This window comes from Aedes albopictus, chromosome 1 (assembly GCF_035046485.1).
Source record: "Aedes albopictus strain Foshan chromosome 1, AalbF5, whole genome shotgun sequence".
In the NCBI taxonomy this organism is placed as follows: domain Eukaryota; kingdom Metazoa; phylum Arthropoda; class Insecta; order Diptera; family Culicidae; genus Aedes; species Aedes albopictus.
In genome coordinates, this window is record NC_085136.1 from 277,979,490 (window position 1) to 277,992,540 (window position 13,051).

Sequence of the window (13,051 nt, forward strand, 5' to 3'; positions counted from 1 at the left end):
AATTTCGCGACAGTGGATTATCACATCCTGCACAGAGAAATGGTCATCAAAGACAGTGAGTTCGAGGATTCGCTCAACTACGCGCTGCTCCGCGGCGATATGGGCACTAACTGGGACATCGATAAAGATGAACGTATGATGAACGGGACTTTGGATCCGGAGTTGGTCCAGCGAGCCAAGGAACGAGCTATCAGGGCTCAGCTGAATTCGGCGGATGGAGATACCTGTGAGTTGCACGATCAGTTCTACCGGGATCACAAGCTATTGCTGGTGTTGTTTCGTGGTTTGGCTGTTATGCCCATTCTGAGGTCATCGCCCGGCAGGATTACCTTCGATTGGAGATCGTGGGCTTCAATCTACGCGTATTGCTTCTACGCTGTGAGCACAATTATCGTGTTGATAGTGGGCTATGAACGACTCAAGATTCTACAGGATACCAAGAAGTTCGACGAGTACATCTACGGAATCCTGTTTGTCATATTCCTGGTCCCGCATTTCTGGATTCCTTTCGTTGGTTGGGGAGTGGCTAAGCACGTCGCAGTCTACAAAACGATGTGGGGTGCGTTTCAAGTACGTTACTACCGCGTTACCGGTACCAACCTTCAGTTTCCATACCTTAAAATCCTAATCGTCATGTTCTCCGTTGGTTGTCTGGTCTGTGCGATAGTGTTCCTCCTATCGCTAAGTATTCTCCTGGAAGGGTTCGCTCTGTGGCACACTTCAGCCTACTATCACATAATCACCATGCTGAACATGAACAGTGCCTTGTGGTACATCAACTGTCGTGGAATACGGGTAGCTTCATCCAGTCTGTCCGACCGGTTCCGTAAGGACGTAGCCATTGAATGCACCGCGGCAATGATCTCTCAGTATCGCTTCCTCTGGCTAAACCTCAGCGAACTACTCCAAGCCCTAGGCAATGCCTACGCCAGAACCTATTCCACCTACTGTCTCTTCATGTTTGCGAACATCACGATCGCCATCTATGGTGCCCTCTCGGAAGTCATCGATCACGGCTTTGGATTCTCGTTCAAGGAAATTGGCCTCATCGTGGACACTGTCTACTGCTCGACGCTGCTATTCATTTTCTGCGATTGTTCGCACAACGCAACGCTCCAGGTGGCCCAAGGAGTTCAGGACACGCTACTTGGGATCAATCTGCTCAAGGTGGACCTTCCGACGCAAAAGGAGATCGATCTGTTCATACAGGCAATCGAGATGAATCCGGCCATTGTGAGTCTGAAAGGTTACGCCGAAGTTAACCGGGAACTGTTGACTGCGGTAAGTTATGGATTATTTGGTGTTCAAATGTGCGAATAATGTTTTATCGTTTCTAATCCAGAGCATTGCCACGATTGCCATCTACCTGATTGTACTGCTGCAGTTTAAGCTATCGTTGATTTCGCAACAAATGCCGATCGAGTTGATGGAAACTATCAAACAAGGACAGAAGGGATTGTAAAAAAAAACTGATGACTCTTGATAGGGAATTAGACAAGTTTAAGTAGCCAAGTTAAGAATACAGCATTGAACCAAATAAATCGTCTAGCTATGAGTTTTCTATGAAACCTTCCAAAGCTACCAAAACCTTAGTTAAGTTGAGCTACTTTTATCGTACTCGTAGAGAAACTATGATCCTTGAGCTCATGAAGGTAACCCAAGCAAGGGCATCGCCGACAAATGTCTGGTCTTGCCGAGGGAGTTCAGATGAGAGCTTTTACTTCAGACGAGACTCTCCAGTGTAAAAACCTGGATGATATCAGAAACGCGGAAGAACTTTCCATAGCACTGCGGCAAACGTGGAAAGTTTAGGTATTCATCGTAATCGTTTGGCTGCGAAAAGACAAGCTCATCTTCTTGGCGTAACGTCCTCACTGGGACAAAGCCTGCTTCTCAGCTTAGTGTTTACGAGCACTTCCACAGTTATTAACTGAGAGCTACCTCTGCCAATGACCATTTTGCATGTGTATATCGTGTGGCAGGCACGAAGATACTCTATGCCCAAGGAAGTCAAGGAAATTTCCTTTACGAAAAGATCCTGGACCGACCGGGAATCGAACCCGTCACCCTCAGCATGGTCATGCTGAATACCCGTGCGTTTACCGCCTCGGCTATATGGGCTATAGATTTGTATCTACTAGTTTTTATAACTCAACGCAATACGATAAAAATGAATATAATAACATTGTATTCTAAAAGCATTATATAGCCATTCAGCAGCCACTCTGCTGTATTTTGTACAATACGATGAAAAAGCTCGCCTGATCTACATAAATCAACGTGGTTCTGGTAGCGGTAATCAATTTCTGGAAGATTAAAGATTTTTATTTATTCGTGCTATATTTTGCTCTGATTTTTTATGTTAATGTCTACAAAACATACATGAGAAATTATGGCTGAACTCTTCTGGGAATTACGAATTCTTTTGAGGACTAACCTAGAATTTCCTGGTTTCTGCATGAGTCCTTTTAAAATGATCTTCCAATACTATTCGCTGGAGCTTTTCTTCCAGTAATTCTTGGAATAATAAAAAAAAATCATCAGGTAATTCTGGAGAAGTTCTTGGGTACATCCCTGAAAAGATGATAGAAGGATTTCGGAAATTTCCGAGGGAACTGGGTGAATTTTTAAAGAGAACCTGGGAAGAATTTCTGAAGAAATCATTTGAAGAATTTCTGGAGCAATCCCTGGAAGACTTCCTGGATAAATCCCTGAAGAAACAACTGGATGAATCCCTGGAGCAATTCCTACAGGAATATCTGGAGGAAGTCCTGTAGAATCCCTGGAGTAATTCCCGGGAGAATAACTGAAAGAATTCTGAACGTATACCTGGAGGAATTCTTGTATAAATTATGGGAGGAATACCTAGGACAATATCAGAAGAGATCTCATGAGGAAGTCCTAGAAGACACCTTAGAATCAAAATTTCTGGTGGATTCCTTGTAGGAAATTCTGCAGAAATTCTGGGAGACATCATTAGAAAAAATTCAAAAGAAATCTCTTGAGGAATTCCTGGAGGGAATCTTAGTGAAATTTCAGAAGAAATCTTATTCCTAGAAGAAATCTAAAAGAAATATCAGAAGGAATCCTTGGAGGAATTCTTCAAGAAATCGCTGAAGCAATTCCTGTGAAAATCGCTAGAGAGAATCCTGGAGGAATGCCTGGAGAAACTTCTGAACAAATTCCTGGCGTAATTCCTGGAAGAATTTTTGGATGAGACCCAGCAGGAATTCCTGGAGAAATTTCTTGGATGAATTCTTGGTGGAATCCCTGGAAAAAATCTTGGAATTCCAAAGAAATTCTAAAAGGAATTGCTGGGGAAATTTCTGAAAAAATCCCTTGAGAAATTCCAGGATGATTTCCAGGAAGAACCCTTGGAGGAATCCATGGGACAATCTCTGGTAATATCCTTGGAGAGATTCGTAGAGAAATCCCTGGAGGAATCTCTGAAGCAAATCTTGGACAAATCTCTGGAGGAATGTCTGGAGGAAAGCCTGAAAAATTCCTGAAATGGAAGTTTTCCTGGAGAATTTCCTGGATGAATCTCTGAAGAAATTCTTGGAGAATTTCCTGAAGACATTCCTCGAGGAATTCCTGCCACATTTTCTGAAGGATGTCCAGGAGCAATTCCTGGAGAAATTTTTGGAGAACTTCCTAGTTAAAATCCTGAAGTAGCAGGGGCCCGTGGCGTAGTTGGTCACACGTTCGCTTCATATGCGGATGGTCATGGGTTTGATTCCCAGCCCCGGCACTTGCAATTTTTCGTCAGTTGCTCTTCCCCCGAGAGCAACTGACACTGACCCTCTTCTGAGCCCCATGGCTCAAACGGACCCGGATACCTGGACATCGGCGAACTGCTACTCATAATAGACCCCCAATTGGACTGGAAAGGAACAACGGCCATCCATCATCCTTGTGCTCATCATTCTACTAGGTATAAAGTAGAAAAAGTGAAAGCCGCAGAAAGGCAACCAGTTCGATAAAGTAGAATAGAATCTAGGCGCTGTACAAACTGTAAGTGCAGTTGTCAATTGAAATTGCTCACGTAGTGCCCCAGTGGACAATAGAGCTGTAAATTAGGTTAAGTGATTAAGAATCAAAAAAAAATCCTGAAGTATTGAATGGAGGAATTTCCAGGTGTATTCCTGTGGGAATTGCTGGAGGAATCTCTAGAGGAATTCTTGAAAGAATTACTGGATGAATTTCTAGAGGAATCTCCAGAGGAATTCTGGGATATTTCTATTACTTTTTCTGTTATTTTTCTATTTCTGAAAAAATCCATTGAGAATGTTCTTGAGGATTTCAATAGGAACTCCTGAAGAAATCTCTTAAAGAATTTGTGGAGAAATCCCTGAAGGAATTCCTGGAGGAATACCTGGGGGAACCCATGATAAATTCATGAAGGTATTTCAGGTCAACTTCCTGGAAGAATTGCTGAAGAATTCCAAAGAGAATTTCCTAGAAGAATCTTTTTAGAAACTTCTCGGGGATTTCCTGGTGGAATCTTCGAAGGATTTCCTGGAGGAATCCATGGGACAATCTCTAAAGAAATTTGTGGAGAAATCTTTGCAGGAATTCCTGAAGCAATTCCTGATGGAATCTCAGGAGAAATTCCTGGAGAAATGCCTGGAGGAATCCCTAGAGGAATTGCTTACATAGACTGAAAGATGCAATTCCTGGAGGAAATCCTGAAGAAATTCCTGACGTAATTCTTAGAGGAATTCGTAGAGGAGTTCCTGGAGAAATTCCTTGATAAAATCCTGGACGAATTCCCAGAGGTATTCCTGTGGGAATTGCTGGAGGAATCCGTGATGAAATTCCTGGAGGAATCTCTCGAGGAATTCTTGAAAGAATTACTGGATGAGTTTCTAGCGGAATCTTCAGAGGAATTCTGGGAGATTTATATTATTTTAATATTTCTGAAAAAATCCCTTGAGAAAATGCTGGAGGAATTTTAAGCGAAATTACTGTAAGAATTCCTGAAGAAATCCCTGAAGAATTTTGTGAAGAAATCCCTGGAGGAATCTCTAGAGGAATTCCTGGTGGAATACCTAGAGAAATCGCTAAAAATAATCGTGAAGTTATTCCAGGTGAATTACCTGGAAGAGATTCTTAAGAAATCCCTAGAGGATTTGCTGAAAGAATCCTTAGAAGAACTTCTGGAGGATTTTCTGGAAGAAACTTCGAAGGATTTCCTGGAAGAATCCCTGGAAAAATCCCTAGAGGAAACAATTCATGAAGGAATCTCAGAAGAAATTCCTAGAGAAATGCCTGAAGCAATCCCTCAAAAATCCTGAGGATAATCCTAGAGAATTTCCCGGGGATTTCTGAAAAAATCTCCATAAGATTTTCTGGAAAAAATTCTAGAAAAATTGCTGACACAATTTCTGAAGGATGTTCAGAAGCAATTCCTCGATCAATTCCTAGAGAAATTGCTGGTGGAATTCCTGAAGAAATTCTTGGGGTAATTCCTGGAGAATTTCCTAGAGATGTTCCTGGAGAAATTCCTGGATAAAATCCTGGAGGAATACCTGGAGGAATTCCTAGAGGTTTTCCTTTGGGAATTCCGGGAGGAACCTTTGGAGGAATTGTGGCAACAATTACTGGATGAAATGCTGGGAGAATCTCCAGATGAACCCTGGGAGAAATTTCTGAAAATATCCCCTGAGAAATTTCTGGAGAAATTTCTAGAGAAAGTTCTGGAGTAATTCCTGGAGAAATTCTCGAAGGAATTTCTGATGGAATCCCTGGGGCAAAATTGGAGAAATTCTTGGAGAAATTTCTGGAAAAATCCGTGAAGAAGTTTCTGGAGCAGTTTTTAGCGGAGTTCCTAGAAGAATCCCTGCAGCACTTCCTGGAGGAAAATATGGAAGAATTCTTGGAGGAATTCCTGAAAAAGTTCTAGAAAGTATTCCTACAGTAATCTTGGAAGAATTTCTCAAGGAATGCCTGAAGGATTTCCAGGAGAAATGCCTGAATGAATTGCTGACATATATTAAAACGGAATTCCTTAATAACTTCCTGGTGAAATTCTTGGACGAATCCCTGAAGAAATTCCTGTAACAATTCTTCGAGGAGATCCTTGAGAAATTCCTGGATGAAATCCTGGAGGAATGCCTGCGTGGATTTCTGAAGGAATCCCAAGTAGAATTCTTGAAGCAATCCCAGTAGAAACTCCTGGAAGAATTTGGAGGGATTTCTGGAGGAGTCCCTGAAGCAATTCCTGAATCTGGTAGACTTCCTGGAGGGATCGCTAAATAAAATCCTGGAGAAATCTCCGCAAGAATTCAAAGAGGAATCCGTGAAAGAATGCCTGGAAACCTTTCCGGAAGAATACCTTGTAGAATTACTGGTTTTTCTGAAGCAATTTCTGGAAAATTTTTCGGAGGTATTCCTGTAGGAGTCTCTGAAAAAATCCTTGGAGGAATCCCTTGAAAATTTCCTGGATGAATTTCTGTAGGAACTCCTGGTCTAATTTTTGGAAGAATCCCGGAAGCAATTACTGGAGGAATCTCTGGAGGATATCTGTAAAAAAAAAATAGAAACAATCGTGGGATGAATTCTTGAAGCATTTCTTTGAACAAACCCAAAAAAACATCACTGTTGGAACCCTGCAAGATGTCCATTGCCCATGGAAGAATTCACGAAGGAGAAACTCCTGGAGAAGTCCCTTGTGGAATTTCTGAAAGAATCTCTGAGAAGTTTGTTGCCGCGATCAGGGTTTTCGAATTGGGGAATCAGTGCCCTTGATTGGAGTTAGAGGAACGACACAACTTTAGGTATTACTCCGTAGAATCACTTTGTACACTAGGTTCGGGTGATGTGTTTTATTGCGCGTGCGAAACGTAATTAACTGATCTTATTATTATTTATTAATGACACTTCTCACTAAAAGTGCATTCGTGTCGGGTCATTTCTACAAAGTCGTACCGGAAGCGGTTCCGATATATCTGGAAAAATCTATTTATGTGAATTCTATAATAAGATTGAAGTGGTTCTCTTGGAGAAATAGAGTAAATCGGAGTAATTGGCCACCCTAAGGAAAAGCGAACAAAAGATGAAGAAAACAAGGTTGAAACTTCCCCACATCGTATGACCGTATGACCATCATGATTTTGATAATTCTAAACTATATTCATGCGAGAATTTAAGTTAAATTGCGTTTACACGTCAAAGAAAGATTTTTGGAAAAAAAACTGTGTTTTTGGGTCGATTTCGAACCGACGGGGTAATCTGAGCACCCAATTTTTGATGAAGAATTCATCCCACCTTATCCCACCTAATGTAACACAAACTTAATATGCGTTATTGTGCATCAAATCCTATAGTATCAACTTGAAATATACACTCAGTTGCAAAAAAAAAGCCGAGCTGAATTTTTCTTCCAAAATCCGTCATGTTCAATCTGCTGCAACTTTGTCAATTATCAATACTTTTGGCTGAAAATTTTACCACATCATCATCAATATATTGATAATGTATGGACAAAATTTCAAATTGATACAAATGATACATTTTGAGTTATAATAACTTATATGAAAAAATCCATTTTTGGACATACCTTTTTCAAAAATCCGTATTTCAGTCAAACATTTAAGTAGCTTCATAAAAATTTCACTGCAGCGTCAGTAAATATAGGAAATGTTGTGGTCAAAATTTGAAATGTTTTCATCAAGCGGTTTGGGCCACAGAAATCGTCAAAGTTGAAGTACCACTGTGGGTGCCTACAGTTTTCACTCCATATTAACCACGCTGAAACACCGGTGCAGAAAAAAAGCCGAGGTCAGTCCGTTCCATTAATGTTTATATCTAAGTTGTAATAAACAATCCATATTATATGACAAATTTTTATAAATTTTCGTGTGGTTTGCTAATTGTTTATGACATTCTACACGTAACACATAGTGCGTTACGCGTTACACGTAATGCGTTACAAACATACATATGTTAGTGAACATATACAAGTAGTTTGTATAATTTACAAATTTTGGCAACTGTAAAAAACAATTATAAGTAAACAAGTTGTGGGGTACAATTTAGAACCACAAAGTATGATATAGAAAGGCATGTAACATCACTTGTTTGCTTATGTTAAGGTTTTAACAGTAGCCAAAATTTGTAAATTATACAAACTACTTGTACATTCACTAATATACGTATGTTTGTAACGCATTACGTGTAACGCGTAACGTACTATGTGTTACGTGTAGAATGTCATAAACAACTAGCAAACCACACGAAAATTTATAAAAATATGTAATATGGATAATATGGATTGTTTATTGAAACTTAGATCTAAACATTAATGGAACGGATTGACCTCGGCTTTTTTTCTGCACCGGTGTTTCAGCGTGGTCAATATGGAGTGAAAATTGTAGACACCCACAGGGGTACTTCAACTTTGACGATTTCTGTGGCCCAAACCGCTTGATGAAAACATTTCAAATTTTGACCACAACATTTCCTATATTTACTGACGCTGCAGTGAAATTTTTATGAAGCTACTTAAAATTTCCACTGAAATACGGATTTTTGAAAAAGGTATGTCCAAAAATGGATTTTTTCATATAAGTTGTTATAACTCAAAATATAAAATTTGTATTAATTTGAAATTTTGTCCATACATTATCAATATATTGATGATGATGTGGTGAAATTTTCAGCCAAAAATATTGATAATTGCCAAAGTTGCAGCAGATTGAACATGACGCATTTTAGGAGAAAAAATCAGCTCGGCTTTTTTTTTGCTACTGAGTGTATGGATAATAAACTAGTTTGAAAGCTATCTAAAGTATTTAACTCTTTGGAGCCGGATTGTTTTGCTTTCGCTGCCGCAACCTCGCTGGTCTCGAACACGTGTCTTATGCTCGGTTTCATCGCCGGGGTCATATTGACCCCTCCGGTTCCAAATGGTTAAACTAGAGGAGCCTTATGTGGTGTTTTTGGTCTGCGCCCGTCGGGGTAATTTGGCCAACGTTTTTGAAAATTATTTTTCTAATTTAATGTGAACTTGAAATATTTCATTCTAACAGTTGCAAGGTGAATTTACAGAAATTACTAGATTTTATGTGTTTTTCGTTAGGTGCTCATATTGCCCCATTGGCCAAATTACCCCGACTACCCCTACTTGGCGAAATGTCCTGTGGTTCTCGAGTAAAAAATGTTTTATAATCTATATATATAAAAATGAGTTTGAAGTTTCTTTGAGGCAACAAAACTCAAGAACGGCTGAACCGATCAGCATGACTCTTGCACGGTTCGGTTCGTATTAGTGGTGGCTGTGTTTATATGTACAAAAAGTTACAAAAATGAACTGAGAAAGTAGAAATATTAACAAATTACTGAGATTTGTGCGAACTGGATACAAAGTCAACATGGCCGCAATAAAATCAATCTAGAGTGCTGTGCTGCTATAACCTCAACAGCTGTCAAACCACCACATCTGGCAAGACAAAGTTTGCCGGGACAGCAAATTGTCGATAAAAACCTTAATTATTAGAATAGTTTATTTTTCGCGATATTTTTTTTTGGAGTTCTAAGTTATAATCTTTGAGTTGGCTCGATTTTAAAAAATAAATCTGGAGGCCAGGGGGGGCACGCCGCCCCCCCCCCTTCCCTGCCACCCTCTGGCTACGTCCCACGACCTGGTGTCAACATTCCCCGTGGGTTTCATGTACGCCAAGGTGAACGTAGTCTTCGTCTGTAACTGTTATGCGCCTCCTCCGTAGTCGACACAGCAATCAAATGGAGAGTCATCTCATCGAGATACTCACCTTAATATACGAATCGAGCTGTGTCACGTTACTCCACTCGTGGAATGAGCGCAAGAACCTCCTCACTCCCTCCTCGTACAGAAGATATACTCACAGCGACCACCTAGCGATTCGCTACAGCATCGACTGCAACAGAAGCAGGCAGCAGGCGGTGGAATAAATGACTGGGCCCAGCCCTACCATGTAGAAGACATCATACATCAACAAGGCTCTCCGCCGCTAGGAAGCTTACTCAATATACCTTAGCGCAGCGGTGATCAGTTGATAGCAGTGATCTCGAGTGCATGCGATGCCACCATACCTAGGAAAGTCCACCCTAGGAATGTGAGACCACCGGCGTACTGGTGAACTCAAGCTATTACGAACCTTCGTTGCGTATCACTACGAGGGTGTGGTGCAGATGATTTCTCGAGTAACAAGTTCGGCTTCCGGAAGGGGAGTTCGACCAGCGTCTGCGGTTGTTCTTGTTGGTTACTAAAACTAATCTTCAGCGTGAGAGGGGTATTCGCTACTGGGTAGTGGTGACTTTAGAATTCGATGTCTACTGAGTCCGATGTTATGGAATGTCACGTACGACGAGGTGTTGAGGTTAAGTTAAAGTTCCCGGTGGGCGTGGCCATCGTCGGCTTCGCTGACGACATTACGCTCGAGGTGTACGGTGAATCGTTCGATGACATGGAATAAGCCACTCGATAGCGTGGTTATGGAGGAGTTGTTGAGCTCCTTGGCTCACTACAAAAAGGTCCTTTAGGTCCTTTCGAGCCATGGTTACCTCAGACAGTATCTACACATCTTCCCAGGTGACTTTACCACACGCTTTGTCCTCGGAAGGTAAGGCCTACACCATGCCTGCTTCCAACTGCTCTCAAAGTTTCAAGAACAGTATCAATGTGCACCGCGATTTGACCTCCTGAAGGCTAATGCCCCATCGGCTAGCACACAGTAGGCCTTTGATACATGGGGCCTCTACCTGTTCCGGACCTTGCCGAGGACCCATTTCGATGGTGTTGATCTACAAATTTGGGTCCAAGCCCGTGGATACCCCTTCCTATCCGGGCAGGTGGAGGCCTCATATTGGCAAGCCCTTTTTTGTGCGATATCTGCCCAGGGATGTAAAATGATGAGTCGACAACCTGGAGGGAGCGTTTACCATAGCCACCTGGTCTTTACAGATTCCTACCTCATGCTTCCAAGCGACAATCGATGACAGCTAGGGTACTCTTGTTCTTCTGACTACAGCTAGATTGAGCATTGAGGTACGGGAGCTACAGAAGAAAAAAGGAAGTGAACTTCCAAACACGGGATGCAGAGAAGACTCTGAAAGCCTACGGAAATCACACAGCTGAGGTTGCGGGAATGTTCAAAGCGGAAATTGCGACGAAGGACAAATCAGTAGTGGCGGAGGTGTAGGTAATCGAGAGCTCCAGCGGAAATGTATTTCAACGAAGTTCATCACATTTGCGAAGGTTACCATCAACATCTGAAAGTATCAGCCACCATCAGGTCGAGGACTCTATCGATGAAGGCGGACAAACATTGGAATCCGCTGCACTCGAGACGACTGAACCATCTACCTCTCCGATAGCAACGGGAACTCGTCCAAAGCGACAGGAAAGCATAAATAAATCATTTTTATGTTTTCTTCCTACAATATTATTTTAACATTCAGCATTTTTCAGCGTATCGTCTGCTGAAATCCGAATTATTAACTCGAACGTCAAATCTCTGCTACTATACGCCAGTGAAACCTGGTGTGTATCAGTGGAGAACACGCAACGGCTGCTGGTCTTCGTCAATAGATGCCTGCGGTATATAATTAGTGCATGGTGGCCTAACAATTGGATCTCCAACGTGGAGCTCCATCGTCGATGTCATCAAAAGTCGATAGCGACAGAAATTTGGGAGCGAAAGTGGAGGTGGGTCGGCCACACTTTACGCAGGGGCAGAACGAAATCTGCAAGCAAGCATTAGATTCGAACCCAGCAGGACATCGCAGCAGAGGCAGATCCAGAGGCTCATGGTGGCGCAGCCTCAATAACGAAATCAAGCAAGTCGACAGAAATTTGACCTGACCACAGGTCAAGGCGATGGCTGGCAATCGCCCAGGATGGAAATCTTTCAAGTTGGCCCTCTGCTACCGTGGGAGCCCAGGACTGAAAGTAAGTGAGTAATCTGCTGAAGTTGGATGAGCGGATAAATTAGATCAACGAGAGCGATAATCTCAACACCCTGTGGTTGAAATGGGTGGTTCGACGAGGAATGCCAGAAGGTAAAGGGTGAAAAGAATGTTGCCGCGGATGCTGGTGAAGGGAGCTCGGCAGAGCAGAGGGCGATTATTGGAAAGCAAGAGTAGCTAAAACACGAATCCAATCCACCATAGAAAGTAAAACATAAGACAAATGTCATTGATCAGGCCCAAGAGAGTATGGAACAGAATGATATGCAGAGTATCTACAAAACCGTCAGTGGTGTGGGGAGAAAAGCAGCACCTTTTCCCGTCATTTGCAACGACCGTCATGGAAACTTGCTGACAGTTAAAACAATGGTGGCTCCCGGGAGGAGCGGTGGGTATGGAAGAGTGACAAACGGAATTCGAATCGACGATGACGGACAGGCTGTGGAACCTCCTGATGGGATTCGAACGACTACCGTACTGCATCGGACCGACTCACCTAGCAATCTGCCAACACTGGTATTTCGTACGGTACTTGTTGGCGTGCTTTTGTTGTTCTTAGTTCATAATCAACTGTACACAACCGAAGAAGTGAATTAAAAAGCTGTTCTTGTTTCATTCCCAAAACCGCACAGAAAAAAATATGCATGTAAAATTAGGCGAATAATCATGCACATAAAGGGAATGCTAGAGTTAGTGCATAATTACATGAGATATCATGTAAAATTACGTTACGTTTGTGTAAATTTCCGCTAATAGTCGCGTAACTGGTTGGTGTCCATGATGGTTTACGCGATGGTTAGCGGAAATTTACACGATGGTAATGTAATTTTACATTATATCTCATGTAAAAGTACACTAACTCTAGCATTCCCTTTATGTGCATGATTTCTCGCTGAATTTTAATTACATATTTTTTTCTGTGCGTGATTATTAGTTTTCCGGTGATTTTTTTCCACTTTTCCAAGTGATCCCACGGACTCTGTGGTGGTTTAGAATTCATCACCTACAACGCTAAATCAGGCCAAGACAGCCATTACAGGACTGAAGAACAACAAGGCTGCTGGGAAGGACGAACTCCCGAGCTTCTCATGCACGATAGTGA

General features: G+C 41.9%; 2 protein-coding genes across 2 annotated transcripts in view; both read left to right on the forward strand.

The window, feature by feature from the left end:
• Positions 1–13,051, forward strand: part of LOC109412587 (L-dopachrome tautomerase yellow-f2) — a 439,236-nt gene that overhangs the window by 279,631 nt on the left and 146,554 nt on the right. The window lies entirely within an intron of this gene.
• LOC115259639 (gustatory and odorant receptor 22-like) lies at positions 30–1,592 on the forward strand. The gene is made up of 2 exons (XM_029860414.2): positions 30–1,281; positions 1,343–1,592. Exons 1-2 carry the CDS (start codon positions 40–42, stop codon positions 1,460–1,462), a joined length of 1,362 nt encoding a protein of 453 aa, XP_029716274.2. The 5' UTR covers positions 30–39; the 3' UTR covers positions 1,463–1,592.

What these genes read in the sequence shown, in the direction of transcription:
- LOC115259639 (XM_029860414.2), top strand. Translation starts at nt 40, where the DNA reads ATGGTCATCAAAGACAGTGAGTTCGAGGATTCGCTCAACTACGCGCTG. An exon ending in ACCGGGAACTGTTGACTGCG is followed by an intron (nt 1,282 to 1,342) that starts GTAAGTTATGGA and finishes TTTCTAATCCAG; the next exon opens with AGCATTGCCACGATTGCCAT.